A 19,796-nucleotide genomic window follows, 5' to 3' on the forward strand; every position below is an offset into this window, starting at 1 on the left:
AATTACTAAGTTGGCCTCCTCAGCCATTCTGTCATTAATTACCTTATTTTATTCTTTTCTCTCTCTCTCTCTCTTTTTTTTTTAGTGTTTTATTTTATGACAAAAACAAAGGAAAGACATTGCTTTTTCATTTCCAGTTTGCAAGAACTCTCACTGGGAGTTCACCTTAGAAAAATTGGGGAGGGAAACGTACTCTGCTGACAATGTAGCTGTTCGTATAAGCTTGGAAATGTAGTTTGTTAGTAAATACTTAGCTACTGACCATTTTCTTTTTTACTAGATCCATTTTCAATCAAGAGGAATGTTGCACGGAGCTTAAACAGCCAGCTTGTCTATGAATATGTTGTGGAGAGATTCAGGGCAGCTTATCGGTACTTTGCCTGTCCTCAGAAGAAGGGTGGAAATAAATCTACATTGGATTCCATGAAAAAAGAGAAGGGGAAAATAAGCAGTAAGAAACCAGTGAAGACTGAAACTATGGCATCCAGTTGTTGCACTCTACTTGGGGAAAGCACGGAAAAAGTAAATGCAGGAAGAGGTCAACCTGATAAATATGATGAAGTGGAATGTACATCACAGCGATGTATTACTGAAGCTGATAATTTGTTGGCAAATGAACTAGATTTGGCTGAACATGGACAGGAATCTTCATCTCTTTCTACCAGTGAAAACAGTGAATTAGATCCCAAATCAATTAAAAATCAAGATGTTTTAGCACCTTCAGAAACTTGTTTTAAAAAGGATTTCAGCCAGTATAATTGCATTGATTATAAATCCCCTGAACCAGATGAATCTGCTGGTACAGACTGTAGGTCAAATTTAGAAACAGAAAGTTCACATCAGATTGTGTGCACTGATACATCTGCTACCTCTTGCAACTGCAAAGCTACAGAAGATGCTTCTGACCCTAATGATGATGATAACCACCCCATCCAGGAATTATATTATGTGTTTGATAAGTTTATTTTAACCTCTGGCAAGGTAGGATACAGTTTGTAAACACTGTAAGATTTTGTGGTTGTTGTATGACTCTGTATTTATGGTTTTTAGATTCAGAAATGTAAAAATAGCTTCTGTGATGTTAGACTTGTTTTGGAATGGTATTTTGGTATATATGTGTATTTTTTTTTTTTACTTTTTGTGTATTTGCCTTCTAAGAATGTACATGAAACCCTGAAAAGCACTCTTTTTCTGGTTGGTGTGCTTAACTTTCTCATATATGAAAGGATTTGTTACAGATGTGTTACAAACGTGAGTTTGGTAAAGGCAGCATATATTTTAAGTTTTGTTGCTTTTTTATAGATGTGATTATATTTCCTTCTACAAAGGAGAGCACAGTGTAAACTTTAATAGTATTTTAAAGTTTTTTTGATGAGGCTCAGGAGCTGTTATATAAACTTAACTAAAGATAGTTGAGTTAAAACTAGGTAAGTTCAGGAACCAAAAAAAAAGAATTCAGAACCTGTGTCTGCCACTGAGCTTCTCTTTGGATTTTGGCATATTTCTCATGAGTCTTTAACTTTTCTACTTTTGAAGTGGGATGATCTGAACTTTAACTTGATGAATTATAGAAAATAAGCTACTTTGTAACAGAAAATAATTACTTTGTGAATAAAAGTTTTAGCTAAATTTTACCGTGCTTCAAGTGCCAGGTATGTAACTGAACATATCAGCACCTTGTATGGAAAAATGATTATATAGGTAATGTATAAATCAAATAGAATACAAAAAACCCTGAAAAGTCATCAAGTTTTATTGTTTGATCAATAATTATTTATTAACAAGCTTTAAAAATTTTAACCTAATTACTAAACTGTGTATTTTCATCTTTTTTAAGGATACTCTGTCCCATTTTGTTTAGGTGTAGTATTTAGGGCATAATGGACTGTTAAAAAGATAAAATAAATGGCAGATTTTTAGAAAAGCTTCTTAATAATATACTATTTTTTTTCTGGAAACTTTTCCTAGGGTAACTATTTCTCCAATTTTATTTCTCTCTGTATTTATCTGTAACACATTTCTAGAATTTTCTGGTAAATATGTCATTTTATAAAGGTTTTAAAGGTGATAGAAATTTCTGTGGCACTGTTAATTAGCCCATAGCACAGTATTCTTATAAATAGAAATTTCTGTGTATATTTGGCTAGGTAAATGTCCAGACTAATCCTGGAGAAAGAAGCTAAGTTCCTAAGCATATTACAATAAAGAAACGAGTAGTGCTCTTCCTTAGTCATATTTTTTTTCTCCAAGCTTGAATTTTTACTGTTTTTATTACCTGATAGTCCATTGAATACATTTAAAATGGTATTGACAGGGTTTGAAAGTTAAGTTTGTGGTTATTGCCTAAGAATTGTTTCTTGTATATAGTTACTTTTAGTGTTCAGCCCTTTAGTTTGTTTTCTTGAGTACCATGTTAATGTAATAAATTGAACCAACTAGTCAAGGTTCTAAAATTGGTTGACTCTAAAGATAGAAAACGTTTAGAGTGAAATGAAAGGTGCCACTTGAACTTTCTTTATAATCTACTTTGTTAAAGACCTTAATAAATTAAAATGTGATGCATACATTTCATTTTGGGAGCTGATCAAACTCTTTGAATTAACCTGTTGCTTTTGTATCTCCTGCTATTTCCTTTATCCTTCATTTTCAGGTAAATCTAATCCTTGGTAATATCATTTTAGTGAAGAAGAAAATGTTGGCTCAGAATATGTTTATTTATATTTAATACTGAGTTTCATTAATATGCTTTTTTTTTAACCTCTTGAAAGTGCAGTCTATCAGACTGAGTTACAAAACAAGTTTCTTTTTGTACTACTTTGTAAGTGATGATGAAGTCCCTCAATAGCTTGTTTGATTATTAGATTTTTTTTTTTCACCTTTGTATAGCCGCCAACAATAGTATGCAGCATCTGCAAAAAGGATGGCCATTCAAAAAATGATTGCCCAGAGGATTTCAGGAAAATTGATTTAAAACCTCTACCACCAATGACAAATCGATTTCGGGAAATACTTGATTTAGTATGTAAAAGATGTTTTGGTAAGTCTTTTATTACCAGAGTTACTTACTGAGACTAGATTATTTCTTTAATTTTGAATATTTATTTATTTTTTTGCTTGAAAATAGTTTGCTTACATTTTGTTTGAGTTTCTAAATAGTTTACACACCCAACCACATATATTTATTAACTGCCTACTAAATGCCAAAAGGAATGCAGAGTCAATAGTGTTGCTTTTAAGGAGCCTTGGACTCTAGATTTGTGCTTCTAGTTTGGTGGTCACTAGATATATGTGCCTATTTAAATTAACTAAAATAAAAAACTCAGTTCCTCAGTTAAACTAACACACCTCAAGTACTGATGTACTTGTGGCTAGTGGCTACTGCATCGGACAGCCTGGTTAGAGAACATTGCTGTCATTGCAGTTTTCTTGCACAGTGTAGCTCTAAATGGATGTATAAGACATATATGAAACTTTTCATAATTGGAAGCAGGATGTGTTACCTTTTGTAGTAGTGGTAATAAACAAAATGCAGTTGAAATGCAATTAATTTTTAAGTGGAGTGGGTCAGAGAAATTGGAATTAATGATGTGACATTTGAGATGGAATGCATTTTCAGACATAGGAGATTATTCATAAAAGCATAGAGTGTATACTTTGTTTGGGATAATAATGGTCTTACATTTAGTAGAGCAGAAGAAAGGTAATACTGGGAGATAAGGCTGTAAAGATTTGAGTAAAGCCTTACATGCCATTTTCAACAAACATTTATGGTATACCTGGAGTAAACTTTCACTCGGCCAACATTTTTTAAGTACTTGCTGTGTTCCAGGTAAGATCAAGTTTCTGACGTCATAACATTTAGTTCTCCATTGTAATCTCCTCCTTCTTCTCTTCCCTGTCTTCATCTTCTGCCACACAACTACTTATCTGCTTTTTGTCACTGTAGATTCATTTTGATTTTTCTACAGTTCTGGGTAAATAGAATCACATGGAATGTGTTCTTCTTCTCTTTTTTTTTTTTGGTGAAGGGATCTGGCTTCTTTCACTTAGCGTAATTACTTTGAGATTCATCTGTGTTGTGGTGTTGTAGTGTATATCATTGGTTCATTCTTTTTTATTGCTAAGTTGTGTTCTGTTGTGTGTATGTGTGCGTACTTAGTCACTTTAGTCATATCCAACTCTGTGTGACCCTATGGACTGTAGCCTGCCAGGCTCTTCTGTCCATGGGATTCTCCAGGCAAGAATACTAGAGTGGTTGCCATGCCCTCCTCCAGGCATAAGAGATGTGGGTTCAATCCCTGGAGGATCTTTCCGACCCAGGGAGTGAACCTGCATTTCCTGCTTTGCAGGTGGATTCTTTACTGCTGAGCCACCAGGGAAACCTCTCTGTTGGGTGACTATACCACATTTTGTTTAGCATTCACCTGTTGATGAATATTTTGTTTGTTTCTAAAGTCTGGCTATTATAACTAAATCTCCTGTGCCCATTCATGTATGAGTCTAAGTATGGACATATGCTATAATTTCTTTTGGATAAATAGCCAGGAGTTGAAAGGCTAAGCCATGGCACATTCTTCCTTAGCAACTTAATTAAGATAAACTTCACTACATTTTTTTCATTGCGTTTGTTTTTATTTATTCTTGTTTATTTATCTCAATATGGACTCATGGTTGTTTTATATTTTGGGACATAATCCAATGCTACTACTGAATCCAATACTACTATTTTTGTTGTCCAAATTGTTCCAGATTTTGGCTGTTGGGAGTACTTTCATTTGACTCCTGTGACCCTTTGATACTCCCGTCAGTGTGTGGAGTTTTTGTTGTTGTTAGTTTCTTCCTTTGTATTTTATCACTTCCTTACTTTCTGGCCCTGAAAGATACTTCAGGATCATCATGGAAATTTCTACTCCAGTCCTAGAATTAGACGTTTTCCCAAAGAGCCCTATGGTTCCTCTATTGGAGAATGGTATTATAGAAACCAAGATCTCGGTGTTAGAGTGCTTGTTATTACTGGGTGGTGGTGTTTGTAGATCCTCTCCAGGCAAGAAAATTTGTGTGTATACTAACCCTTGTATGTACACATATTTATAAATATTTCTCTGTGACCATCTTAACCTTTATCAAGCTAACTATGAATTTGTACTGATGTCTCCAACTCTAATACATTACTACGTGCCTCTTTCTAGCCTCCTTTTTCTGTTTATCTGTAAATCTCCAACTCTTAACAGGGAGAAACCTGGCTCCCACTATGTGCCACCCATTTATTTAATTGCTCCATTTAAGTACACATGTATAGCATTATCAGAACTGTTATCCTCTACCCCAGTGGGAAGCAACTTTATCAATTAGAGTACAGTGCTTATGTTCAGTTCCTTTAACCTTTAGTCTTAAAGACTCCACTTATTTTTGAAGTTATTTAGATTAGCACTTTCCCCCCACTCCCTTGAGTGAAGTTTTCTTACACATTTATAATACAGCAGGATTCTTTTGCTATAGACTGCATACCATCCTGAGATTCCCTGACCTCCTAGATGATTTTTTAAAATTTGTGTACCATAAAGTTGACTCTTTCTTTGTACTGCAAAGTTCTGTGGGTGTTTACAAGTGCATCATGTCGTGTATTACCACTAGAGTATCTACAGAATAGTTTCTCCACTCTTAAAAAAATAATCACCTGTATTTCAGCTATTCAGCTTGCAACCATTGATGCTGCATTTGTTTTTCAAAAGTTGAATATTAGTTTAGTTCTTTACCATGTTAACTCTTTGAGTCTAGAGGAGGAAATAGGAAAAAATATTATTCTTAAGGAGTGTGTCGTTTTATTTGGAAAAATAAATAAGATGAATATAAATGAAATAACTGGAAAACTGAAAGTATAAACTGACAAGTGGTTTGGAGAACGAAGGAAATTCAGTTAAGGAGAGGTCATTGAAGGCTATGGTTGGTCAGAGCAGCTTATAAGGAAGATAGGAGTCTTGACCAGCCATTTGAGGGAACTGTTAGGTTTAATTGAGTTGGGTACCTAGTGTAACAATATGAGAATAGTCTTAATAGAAGGGAAAAAAACAGCATGTATATGGGAGAGAGTGGATTGTGTGACAAAATATTAAATAATTTGTAGAAGAAACTATATCTTATAGCTGTTTCATAGGGAAAATGATCATGTGAACTATACATAGATCTATAAAATTATTTATCTGCACTTTCTCTGCACCTTCCTTCCCAGTAACATTTATGATTTTAATGTCAGAAAAGTCAACAAATTATGAAGAAAAATAAAATTTTTAGGGTAAAAAATTGAAAACATTTTCAGATTTCATTTTCCTTACTTTTTTTTTCCTTTTTTTTTTTTTTAACTTAGATGAATTGTCACCACCTTTTTCTGAACAACACAACAGGGAACAAATTTTAATTGGCTTGGAAAAGTTTATTCAAAAAGAATATGATGGTATGTTGTATGTCAAAATTGATTGCTTTCATTATTGTAGTCACCTGGTTTGAGTTTCATTCATTTGTATAAAAGTGTTTATTGCTTCATTCATTTGTTTGCCAGTGTATTGCATGTTATGTGTTAGGTACTATTCAGTTGCTGGGGATACAGTGCTAATAAAAGAGGTGAAGCTTGCTTTCTTTAAGCTTATATTATTATATTAACAGGGGTGACAGATAATCAACTGACAAATAACACAACATCAGGAAATAATAAATACTGGTAAATACAGAGGTTAAAAGGATACTGATGAGTTACTATGGTAGTTATCTCTGGTAAGGTGACACTTGAGCAAAGCCATGAATAATATGAAGGAGCAAGTCACTATGAATGTTTAGGGAGAGAACATTCTAGGAAGGAAGAGTATTAAGTGCAAATATATCATGACTGAATTATGTTTGACATGCTTGAAAGTCAGTGTGACTTGAGTGTGTGAAATAGATTGTCTAGAAAATTGAGGTCAGAAAGTTAACCTAGAGTTTGGATAATGAGTCTTACAGATGTTGGGAAGAAGTACTTTAAATTTTATTTTGAATGTCTCGTGAGAAGCTTCTGGAGGGTCTTAACACATAAGACCCGATAGAATAGAGTACAGGTCCATAAGGAGAGAAGCAAACAGAACATTTAGAAAGCTGTTGCATAAGTTCAGATGAGACGTAATAGTGATTTGAAAGAGTCAGTGAGAAACAAATTGAAGATATATTTTGAATGTAGAGTCAACAGGATTTGTTGATGCGATACATGTTAGATGTGAGAAAAAGAAAGGAGTCAAGGACAGTTTCAGAGGTTTTCATTGACTTGTTGGCTGGTGCTATTTAACTGAGATCACAAAAAATATCAAGAGCAGGTTTTGGGCATGGGGTAAAGAATAAAGAGTTCTATGGTCATATATTTTAGAAAAGGATAAAGAGTTGATATATAATCAGAATGAACTTATAGCTTTACAAGGTGATCTGTTTTGTGCTACAAGATTCTAGTTTTTAATTATATTTTGCTAGTGTATATTGACCAAATCTAAGTTCCTATTATATTAAACCCAGGCACATTTTTATCTGCTGATGAATGTAGGTTCTTGTATGTCTCTCAGCTGTCACTGATTTCAAGTAGGGCCTCAGAACTAAATAGGAGGATTAAGTTTTGAAAATATAGAATTTCTTATGTAAATGTGCACGCTATAAGAATTAATAGGGAGAATAATCCAATCCTGGTAAGCCACAACTTGTTTGAAGTAGCAGCTGATACTGAGTGACACTGAGCATGAAGGAGATGGTAAGAATAAAGGTCAACATCCTAGGAATCAGTGAACTAAAATGGATGGGAATGGGTGAATTTAATTCAGATGACCATTATATCTATTCCTGCGGGCAAGAATTTCATAGAAGAAACGGAGTAGCCCCCATAATCAACAAAAGAGTCTGAAATACAGTACTTGGGTGAAACCTCAAGAATGACAGAATAATCTTGGTTTGTTTTCAAAGGAAGCCATTCAGTATCACAGTAATACAAGTCTATGCCCCTACCACCGATGCTGAAGAAGCTGAAGTTGATCAGTTCTATGAAGACCTAGAAGACCTCCTAGAACTAACACCTAAAAAAAATGTTCTATTCATCATCAGGGATTGAAATGCAAAAGTAGAAAGTCAAGATATACCTGGAGTAACAGGCAAGTTTGGCCTTGGAGAACAAAATGAAGTAGGGTAAAGGTTAACTGAATTCTGCCAAGAAAATGCACTTAGTCACAGCAAATACCCTTTTTCAACAACACAAGAGACGACTTTACACATGGACATCACCAAATGGTCAATACTGAAATCAAATAGATTACATTCTTTGTAGCCGAAGATGGAGAAGCTGTATACAGTCAGCAAAAAAAAAAAAAAAAGACCTGGAGCTGACTGTGGTTCAGATCATCAGCTTCTCATAGCAAAGTTCAGGCTTAAACTAAAGAAAACCGGGAAAAACACTAGGCCAGCCAGGTATGACTTAAATCCCATATGAATTCACAGAGGTAATGAATCAATTCAAGGGATTAGATTTAGTTAGCAGTGTACCTGAAGAATTATGGACAGAGGTCCATAATATTGTACAGGAGGTAGTGAACAAAACCATGCCAAAGAAAAAGAAAAGCAAGAAGCCAAGGTGGTAATCTGAGGAAGCTTTGCAAAGAACGAAGAGAAGCGAAAAGCAAAGGGGAGAATGAAAGAGAACATCCAGTTAAACGCAGAGTTCCAAAAAATAGCTGGAAGAGACAAGAAGGCCTTCAATGAACTGTGCTTAATAATAGGAGAAAACAACAAAAGGGGAAAGACTAAAGATCTCTTGAGGAAAAGTGGAAACATCAAGGGAACATTCTGCCCAAAGATGGGCACAGTGAAAGATAAAAATGATAGAGACCTTTAGTAGACGCTGAAGAGATCAAGAAGACATGGAAAGAATACACGGAGGAACTGTGTAAAAAAGATCTAATGAACCGAATTACTATGATGGTGTGGTTAGTCACCCAGAATGAGACATTCTAAAGTGCAAAGTCAGGTGGGCCTTAAGAAGCACTGCTGTTAGTAAAACTAGTGGATGCAATGAAATTCTGGCAGAACTAGTCAAATCCCTAAAGGATGATGCCATCAAGGTTTTGCATTTATTATGTCAGCAAATCTGGAAGGCCAAGCAGTGGCCACAGGACTGGAAAAGGTCAATCCTCATCCCAATTCCCAAGAAGAGTAGTACCAAAGAATGTGCCAACCATCAGACAGTTGCACTCATCTCCCATGCTAGTATGGTCATGCTTCAAATCTTGCATGCTAGGCTTCAGCATTATGTGAACCAAGAACTTCCAGATGTCTAGGCTGGGTTTAGAAAAGGAAGAGGAACTAGAGATCAAATTGCCAACATTCGCTGGATTATAGAGGAAGCAAGGGAATTTCAGTAAAACATCTATCTCTGTTTCATTGACTACACTAAAGCCTTTGTGTGGATCATGACAAACGGTGGAAAGCTTTTTGAGAGATAGGAATACCAGACCATCTTATCTGTCACCTGAGAAACCTGTATGCAGGTCAAGAAGCAACAGTTAGAACCCTATATGGAACAACTGATTGGTTCAAGATTAAGAAAGGAGTATGAAGGACTGTCCACTGTCACCTTGTTTATTTAACATATATGCTGAGCACATCATGAGAAATGCCAGGCTGGATGAGTTACAAGTTGGAATCAAGATAGGTGGGAGAAACATCAACAACCTCAGATATGTGGATGATACCACACTAATGGCAGAAAACAAAGAGGAGCTAAAGAGCCTCTTGATGAGGGTGAAGGAAGAGAGAAAGAGACGGCTTAAAACTAAATATTAAAAAAAACTAAGATCGTGGCATCTGGCCCCACTACTGCATGGCAAATAGAAGGGGAAAAGGTGGAAGTAGTGACAGATTTCCTCTTCATGGGCTCCAAAATCTCGGCAGATGGTGACTGTAGCCATGAAGTCAGAAGACGATTGCTTCTTGGCAGGAAAGTGATGACAAACCTAGACAGTGTGTTGAAAAGCAGAGACATTACTCTGTCACCAAAGGTCCATATAATAAAGGCTGTGGTCTTCCCAGTGGTTGTGTATGGTTTGTGAGAGCTGGACTGTAAAGAAGGCAGAACACCAGAGAATTGATGCCTTTGAACTATGGTGCTGGAGAAGACTCATGAAAGTCCTTTGGACAACAAGGAGATCAAACCAGTCAATCTTAAGGGAGATCAACCGTGAATATTTACTGGAAGGACTGATGCTGAAATTGAAGCTCAGGTATTTTGGTCATCTGATGCGAACAGCCAACTCATTGGTTTGGGACTTTTGCTGGGAAAGATTGAGGGCAGAAGGAGGAGAGGGTGTCAGAGGATGAGATGGCTGGAAGGCATCACTGATGCAATGAACATGAACTTGGGCAAACTCTGGGAGATGGTGAGGGACAGGGAGACCTGGCATGCTACAGTTTGTGGGGTTGCAAAGAATTGGATACAACTGGGCGACTGAACAACAACAAAGCATGAAGGAATAACCCTATTATAATTTATATCAAATGGATTAATCCCTCACTTTTAGAGAAGGATTAATTCTATATACTGAGATAATGTTTGTAAAATTATTTGAATTGTGCCCTAAAAAAAAAGTTTATTTCCAAAAAAATAAATCTCTAAATGTTGATTTTAACTCTTGGTATTGATGTTGAAAATGAATAAAAGTAGATGAATTTATGAGATAGTTAAGTTGGAAGAAGTTAAAGGACTTGGTAAGAGTTTGGATGTGGAAGTTGAGACGTGTTAAGAACCACATGTTTATTTCTGGTGTAGACAGCTGAGTAGATGATGATCCTCTTTGCTGAGAAACAGGGATTACAGGGATAATAGTAGATTTGAGGTGAAGTTGCTAACTTAGTTTGGACTTGTTGAATTTATGATGTCTGTGGAAAAATGGAAAAAGCAGTTCGATACATAGGTGTAGAATTTTGATTAGAACATTTGGGCTTTAGGTGAGTGTTTTGGAATTTTTCAGTACATTGGCCAGTGGTAGGTAATTTAAGCTGTGGAATTGGATAAGATCATCCTGTGATAGGCCATTAGTAGTTAATAGAAGATTTGTCTTTCCTGGTGATTATACAACTTTTGACTTTTGTTTTCCTTTACTTAGAAAAGGCAAGATTGTGCTTATTTGGCTCTTCTAAGAATGGATTTGGATTTCGTGATAGTGATCTGGATATTTGTATGACACTTGAAGGCCACGAAAATGCAGAGGTAAGAGTTTAGTGTTTGGAAAGGGATATGGAAGTTTATTTTCTTCCAGTGATGAATCTGTTTTTAATTTTGTATGTAGAATTGATAAAAATGTATGAAATCATTCTTTGTATAAATATATTAGCAGTAGCAGTGTTTGAAATGTAAAAGCATTAGCATTATTGTTTTAAAAGACATTCAAGTATTTGAGTAAATATACTATTTCAGTGATTTTATGATGCAAAAGCCATGTCACCAATAGTTACAAGTGCTTTTCAATGAATTTTTGAAAAAATATGCCATAGAGTTGGAATTTTTTCTTTAGAGCCAGTGAGAAACTGTTGTTTTAGTTTGGGTAGGGAACATTGATCTCACTTATACTATCTTTTCATATCTTTTCTGTTAGGTGATGTCTCTGTATCACTAAAGATAGAAGATAAAGGTGGACATTTAATTTATAAATGGATTGTGTTCTGCAAGTTAATTATGATTTGGGGGCACTCAAAGCACATTTTTTTCTGTAGAAGAATTGTTATAATGTGTTCTAGGATAGCTTTTAGAAACTTATTTTGGGGTGGGAAGGGGAACTAACATTTGAGTCCCCAGTATACACTTTTACATACATTTCTCATTTCACTCTTACAACCACCTTCGAGGTAGATAATTTCCCCCATTTTACAGATGAGGAAACAGAGGCTTTGAGAGATAAACTGACTTGCTCAAGTTCACACAGCTAGTAAATGTTGGAGCCGGGATTCGTACCCAGGTCTGTCTGTCTCCAGAGTTCATGCTCTTTCTGTTGTATCCCACTGCTTCTCTATAATTTATTTAACTCATAATGTAGTTGAAATATAGTACTAATAGTTCTGTAGAATCTAACCACTGCTTTGAGATTGAAAGCCTTCTGAGTTGCACCATGAGATGCCAGGAGCAAACCTTCCCCCCAGAGCAGTCTCGGCAGTGGGAGTGGGTGCTTATGTTTTCCTTCTTTGTGTACCAGACCTCAACAGTGGGAATAAGATTGTCCAAGCTCCATAAAGAAAGAGACTGAATGGACAGGAAAGAAGTGTCCCAGGCCTTCCTAGCAACAACTAGAAAAGGAGGGTATCCCTATAGTTGCTTGTTTCTTTACCAGCATAGCTGTTGGGATTTATGTTTCCAAATCAGGGACTGCTTGCAAGATTGGGGTGAGGCCGAGCTTCTGGCATCTTTAGTGGTGTCAGTATACCCTCTGTTGTATTATAAAAGAATTTAGCAGAATAGTGTATCTGTGAAGTAGCTTTTTCAAAAGGAATTTCTTTTCATTGTTAGAACCAAAGAAAAGATGGCAGTGATGCCTGGTAGATGCTTATTTCTTGTCCAAGAAATTGCTTCTGGTGCTAATACCTTTTTGTTCTATGAAGAAGCTGAAAAGTTGTAAATTTTTTAGTTCTCCTTAACTAACTTCTACTTGGGAGGATGGCATTCTGAAGGGCAGAATTCCCTCCTCCATTCTGAAGGGCAGGAATTGAGGGAATAGGAAATGGTTTTTACCCAGGGAAGAGGTTAGAGTTTTAGATCTCTTCTATGTAAAATTTAATAATCAGACCTAATCACTAAGGGTTTGTATATTGTATAGTGTCTGTGCCATTCATACTGGAAAGTTGAAACAATGAAAAATACTAAATTTTTTTTTCAGATGAGCCATAATTGAAACTTTTAATTTAGCATAAATTGTATTTTTGTATAATAAAAATATCTTTTATTATGGATTAATTCTAAAGATTCCCTTGAAATCCTCAGGTTAAGCTGCAGTGGCTGCTCTTCTCTTGTAGCTAAAAAGAACATTTTTGGGGATATGCAAAAGTGATTTTAGTAGTAGTTATAGGCATTGAGCTTAATCCAGTTAATTTATGCCATTATCTTCCTGTTCCTTATATTATTATTATTGTTACCATATCAGCTTTGCTGTCTAGTTTTTAAATAACCAACACATTTAAATTGACAGAGGTAGGAGGTTTTTTTGGAAGAAGAAGTAGGTGTTGGTAATGGTAGGATTATTTTTCTTCTCCTCATCAACATATAATAATAAATGACAGACTTAAAGTGCAACTGTGTATGAAGTATGCTGCTGAATGCTTTACATAGGTGTCTCATGTAATCTTCCAGATACTTTATCGAGTATGAGTTTATGATTATCTTGATTTTATAAAATAATAGTATGACACTCAGAGCGGTTAAGGATCTGGTCAAAGTCATACAGCTAGTCAATACTTAGGTTCAAGATTTGAATCCAAGTTTGTCTAAATTTAGAGCCTGTGTTCTTAATCACTATACTGTTTTGCCTTCACCAAACCCATCTCTGGTTGTTTATCGGTGTATTTTAAAACATTATTCTCCTGTTTTTGTGCTTCTCAAACTTTAATGCGGATTTGAATTACCTGGAGATGTTGTTACTATGCAGATTATTATTTAGTAGACGGGGGTTTAGATTATGCGTTTCTATTAAGTTTCCATTTGTTGGTGACACTGCAGGTCTATGGACCCATGTTCTTTGAACAGCGAGGTTATGTAGACCTTCTGGCTGGAGATTTTATATGCTAGTATTAAATGTCTAGATTAAAATAGAATTTGTACAAGGCCAAGTTAAGTCAGACAGACTTCAACTTATTATTTATTTTTGTTTTTTAGAAATTAAATTGTAAGGAAATAATTGAAAATTTGGCGAAAATTCTTAAGAGACATCCAGGTATGAACTTTAAAACAAAAGAATTTTTTTAGTTTTATGAAAATTGTTTAACCTAGTAAAGTTTTGTTTTTTTTTAATCAGGTTTAAGAAACATTTTGCCTATAACTACTGCCAAAGTGCCTATAGTAAAATTTGAACACAGGCGAAGTGGTTTAGAAGGCGATATCAGTTTATATAATACATTGGTAAGTTTCACTGTCTGTAAAGACCCAGGTATGTTTACAGTTGTCATTTTAAAAGTTTACAGATCACTAACTATATCTGTATGTTTAAAACTTACGAATGTAAGCAGTATAAGGGAAATAATTTTATTGATCATTTTAACATTTCCTTCAGATTGAAGATTAGTTTTTGCTTGACTCACATACAGGTATTTTAAGTTTAACATCTATTTGGAGTTTATTATATCTTTTTATCTGATCTGTAAGTTTAATTTTAGTAAATTTTAAGTGCTTTCAAATATGTAATTTATTTTTCAGGCTCAGCATAACACAAGAATGCTAGCTACATATGCAGCTATTGATCCTAGAGTACAGTACTTGGGATATACAATGAAAGTATTTGCTAAGGTATTTGTGATCCACTTTGTTATAATACTTATGATATTAAGGTAAAACATACTGATATCAGACTTGTGAAAAATGTTTTCTCAGTTTTGTTTACCTGAGCTTTTAAGAAGAGACTGTCAATATTAATTGGTTTAAAAGTATACCTGTTAGACTAGGGTGATTCTGAGTTTTTTCCTGTGTTTGCTGTCTTCTCAAGGGTAACATCAAGAGGCTTTTTAGTTCCTCTTCACTTTCTTCCATAAGGGTGGTATCATCTGCATATCTGAGGTTATTGATATTTCTCCCGGCAATCTTGATTCCAGCTTGTGCTACTTCCAGCCCAGCGTTTCTTACGCTGGGAAGGATTAGGGGCAGGAGGAGAAGGGACAACAGAGGAGGAGATGGTTGGATGGTATCACTGACTCGATGGACATGAGTTTGGGTAGACTCCGGGAGTTGGTGATGGACAGGGAGGTCTGGTGTGCTGCGATTCATGGGGTCACAAAGAGTCGGACACGACTGAGCGACTGAACTGAACTGAACTGAACAAGGGTAACATTCTAGTAAATTTCTCACGGTATAATTTCTCAGTGCATGATTTTCAGCCCCAGGGGTGAGAGTTGGCATGCGAAGTTAAAAAGCTCTGGATTAGTTCTGGATTTTAGTTCAGTTCAGTCGCTCAGTCGTGTCCAACTCTTTGCAATCCCATGGACTACAGTACACCAGGCTTCCCTGTCCATCACCAGCTCCCAAAGCTGGCTCAAAGTCATTTGGATTTAGTGGTAAATTTTTCTGGCCAAGAAAACAAAGCAATACCAATAAAACCTAATGTTTCCTCTATTATCACACTTAAAATACTCAATTATGTTTTCTTGGTTGTTCTACTCTGTGTATAAACTCCATTAGGATTGAGGCCTCTCTATCTTTATTTCAGTGTAGTGTCTGCTTTGTGGGTAGCTGCTCAGTAAATAGTTAATTTTGTGAATGTGTTGGTGGAAGGGTTTTAGTAGAGGAGTGACTCAGTTACGTTTCCATTTCATAAAGCCCATTCTTCCAAAAGGGAGACATATTTGTTTAAATATTCCTATACTTGTCTTATGGACAGTAAGTCATCTTAGAAAAGGAGGGCGTCCAGCAACATACTACAGATCATATTCAGTACAGCTAGTCTTCTATATTCATCTCACCAAATAACTCCAGCATGACAGATCCTCACTCTAGTGGAGTTTTGGTAATGAAATCATGTGGTTCATGTCAGAGAAATCATTCCTCTCCCTCCCTTTATGTCAGAAAATCTCCCTTCCCATCTGTCTCCTAACCAACCATTGCCTCATGTTAGAGGCAAACAGTGTTAAACATTCCTCTGTATCCTTCCATAAATATATTATTCCAGTACAAGCAAATATATACATTTCATACCTCTTCTTTTTATTATGGATATAATATACTGAAAACATTGTTTTGTATTTGGCTTTTTTCACTGAGCAATAGATATTGGAAATTATTTCCTATTGGTATACTAAGGGTTTCCTTGTTTTTTTTTTTTAAATAGTTACATACTATTCCATTGTGTGGATAGTTGTCAGTTTTTTAAACCTGTATTTTACTGATGAGCTTTTAAGTTCTTTCTCATATTTTGCTATTAAAATAGGGCTACAATAAAAATCTTTGTCATTTCATGTGTTTTTGGCATATTTACAGGATAAATTCTTAGAATAGAATTGATATATTAAAGGAGATGTGCTTTTGTAATTTTGACATTGTCTTCATAAAATTTATACTAATATATACTCTTACCTGTAATGTGTAAGAGTGCCTATTTATCCATACCCTCTGTAACAGTTTATTTTTGAACTTTTGGGTATTTGACAGTTTGATGAATTTAAAAATAGTGTTTTAAGGTAGCCAATACTTGTGCATGGAATACGATTCTGAAGTTTTATTTTCAATCATTATGTTTTTTTTAGCGATGTGACATTGGGGATGCTTCTAGGGGAAGTTTATCTTCATATGCTTATATCCTTATGGTGCTGTACTTTCTGCAGCAGAGAAAACCACCTGTTATCCCAGTTCTACAAGAGGTAAGTGTTTAAGAAAACTATCAAGTCATTTCTTATGACAATAGATCTAAATATAGTAGATCTTGCTCAGTTCATGAGATCATGAGGGATTTTTCTGTCTTGAATGGTGTAAGTTTTCTTCTTCCATTAATGGTATAATCAAATAATGAACCTTTTGGGAAAGTTTATTATGGGAGAATATAGACTACTGGAAGAATATTAGAGGAACAGAACTATTGAATACCTTTTGCAACGTTTTTGTATTTTACAGTCTTAGAATGCTGCCAATGATTATGAAATTTGTAACCATTCAAAAACTTGTACAGTCTCTCAGATGAAAATACATAGTTACTTCTTTCCAGAGTATTCTCCCTCCTTGTGCTTGGCAATGAAGCTTGATTTTGTTGAAAGTTGAAAGTGTTAGTCACTCAGTCATGTCCAACTCTTTGCAACTCCGTGGTCTGCCCATGGAATTCTCCAGGCAAGAATACTGGAGTGAGTTGCCATTTCCTTCTCCAGGGGATCCTCCCATCTCAGGGATCCAATCCGGGTCTTCCTGCATTGCAGGCAGATTCATGAGAAGGGAAGCCTGAAGTTTGGATTTATTCTTGTATATACTTTGGTCAACTTTGTGAATTTTGATTGAGAAAAAATTTCAAGGAAATTCTTTCTTATCTCTGTAAGGTCATGTCAGTTGTATTAAGCATAAGAGTGTACATCAAAAGAAACATACTCATATTTACTCAGATTTGGTGACTCATAGAGCTTGTTATAGCCCATTTACACTCTCTAAAATAGAACCAAAAGAATTCTTAATCATCCATCTGTTCCTCCTCTTTCTTGGCACAAAGTGAATGTGCAAGCAGTGGGTGGATCAAAGTCTAATTTCTTAGAAAGGTGGTTATTTTGAGGTAGGCAATAACCATCAGAATTATTTGGAAAATCACATATTCTGGTTTCACGTAAACTTTGATCATCATAGCAAAGAAGTATATTGCAAAATAATAAGCCATATTGTGTGCCAGATGGCCTTAGTAAGTTTTTTAAAGTTCTAATGAATGCCATGTGGTTTTAACAGCATTTCTTTCCCTCTTTTAAACAAATAGTGGGAGAGAAAAAATTTAAATATCCTTTTCTAACAGAAAAGTTTAAGTTGCTTGAATCTATGTTGAGTGATGTTTATTTTTTACCAAGTTTGTTCACTATAGAATATTTAAAATTTTGCATGAATTAGTTAAGGCTGCCAAAGCCAAGGTTATTCTCTATATTAGTCTAATTCTTGTTAAGGCTTTAAATTTGGAGATCTTATGCATAATTGTCCCAATAACGTTATAGCAGCCATTTGCTATACTTTGCTATGCCTTTGATAGAATACTGTGATTAACCCAAATGGAACACAAATTTTGTTTTCATTGTGGTTTGTCTCTGTTCTCTCATTATGTTACCCATGAATGAGGAACTATTGAGGCAGCATGATACAGTGGAAAGACCATGATATAATGGGCAGACCATGATTTTGGAGTCAGAGTTGATCTGAATCCTAATTTTAACATGTGGCCTTCAATAAGTTGCCTGACTACCACTAGTCTAATTTTATCTTCTGTAAAAATGTAATAATAGTAGTATTATTTCAGTGTTGATATAAGGAACAGAGACATCAAATGCTTTTAAATGTAGTAGATGCTAAAGTAGGAGTTTATAAATGGTGGTTGCTTTTATTATTACTTTTATTATTATCATTAGCAGCTTTATTAATATTATTATTGGAAAATTGTAGGTAGGATTGCTGTAGCCAACTTCAAGAACTGTTCCATTATCTGCTTAACAGACAGTGATTGATGAAATGAGAGACAGTCCATGGAATGTTTTCCATCATAATGAGCTCTGATTGTGGGGGGCTTTGTGATACATATGAACTGATGATAAATGGATTTTTGCTTCTGGCCTTTTTTGCTTGTCATATGGGACCCCATTGTCCATTGCTCTGGCATCATTTAAGTATTGATCATTGGCATCGATCGACTTTTAAGGGTAAGGATATGTTTAATGAAGCTGATGATCTTTGACTCCATTTGTAACTGAACTTAGACTTTAAGTGACTGGCTGTAATAAGTAAGGCTCTGCTAAGAGTGTTATTCATAATCAACAATACAGAATTCTTTAGGTCAAAGGAGCTTTCCTAAGCAAGATGATTTTGCTGTATTCTAGCAATCATTGTAAGTAAAAGTAAATTTTCACATAAAAATTAATACCAAGAGAAGATTAGGGAGTGTTAGTCACAATTGATATTATGAACTATGTTTTCTTAGCTTCTGTCAGCTTAAAAATTGAAATTGAATGGATGAACCTTGAGGACATTGTGCTAAGTGGAATGAACCAGTCACAAAAGGACAAATACTATTATGATTCCATTTATAGGAGGTACCTAGGGCAGTCAGATACATGGAGACAGAAAGTAGAATGATGGTTGCCAGGGCTGGAGAGAGAGAGGCATGGGGAGCTATTGTTTAATAGGTTCCGAGTTTCATTTGTATAAGATGAGAAAAATTCTGTGGATGGATAATGGTGAAGGTAGCACAGTGATGTGAATGTACTTAATGCCACTGAACTGTACTGTTAAAAATGCTTGAAGATGATAAGCTTTATGTGTATTTTACCACAACTAAAAAATTACAGTTTAAATATTCCAGTAGATATTAAAATATCATAATACAAAATAAGGAAGACTTTTTTGGTGAGGTTTTAGAGGGAAGACTTGAGTGCTTGAGTAGAGGATGATTGGTGTTGAGAGAAAGAAAAAGAAACAAAGAAGGTGGGGCCTTCTTTGGTGATCCAGTGGAAAAGACTCCACGCTCCCAATGCAGGCGGCCCAGGTTCTATCCCTGGGAGGGGAACTAGATCCTATGCTGTAACTAGGTGTTTGCATGCCAAAACTAAAAATCCCACATATCACAACTAAGGCCTGATGTAGCCAAATAAATGATAAATTTTTAAGAAAAGAAGGGGAAGGTAAATGTGTTTTGTATGTGTATGTGTGTGTGTGTTTAAGAGAAAGAGAGGACAATATTAGTACTTCTAAGGGCTGAAACAGAGTGAAAAGTTAGGCACTATGAAACATGTTAGTTCATTAAAATGGTGGCAAATCAGTGATTGAAGGCTCTCCAGAGTCCTCAGGTTCCATTTACTGTGTTATTAGCCAACATGATTGGGTCTGGATG

At 35.3% G+C, this 19,796-nt stretch overlaps 1 protein-coding gene across 50 annotated transcripts in view; it reads left to right on the forward strand.

Annotated features, from left to right (window-relative positions):
- TUT4 (terminal uridylyl transferase 4) overlaps window positions 1-19,796 on the forward strand; it is a 122,899-nt gene that overhangs the window by 79,091 nt on the left and 24,012 nt on the right. For all 50 annotated transcript variants that reach the window (XR_014052223.1, XM_081485304.1, XM_081485303.1 and 47 more), the window contains 8 exons: window positions 281-981; window positions 2,887-3,037; window positions 6,365-6,451; window positions 11,160-11,263; window positions 13,913-13,970; window positions 14,052-14,155; window positions 14,450-14,539; window positions 16,486-16,599. Coding sequence is in view for 49 of the 50 variants with exons in the window: in XM_081485304.1 (XP_081341430.1) it covers window positions 281-981; window positions 2,887-3,037; window positions 6,365-6,451; window positions 11,160-11,263; window positions 13,913-13,970; window positions 14,052-14,155; window positions 14,450-14,539; window positions 16,486-16,599 (1,409 nt within the window). In the remaining variant the exon portion in view is untranslated. The remainder of the gene's footprint in view (window positions 1-280; window positions 982-2,886; window positions 3,038-6,364; window positions 6,452-11,159; window positions 11,264-13,912; window positions 13,971-14,051; window positions 14,156-14,449; window positions 14,540-16,485; window positions 16,600-19,796) is intronic.

Source organism: Giraffa tippelskirchi, chromosome 5 (genome assembly GCF_054371585.1).
Source record: "Giraffa tippelskirchi isolate mGirTip1 chromosome 5, T2T-mGirTip1v1.2.pri, whole genome shotgun sequence".
NCBI classification, from domain to species: domain Eukaryota; kingdom Metazoa; phylum Chordata; class Mammalia; order Artiodactyla; family Giraffidae; genus Giraffa; species Giraffa tippelskirchi.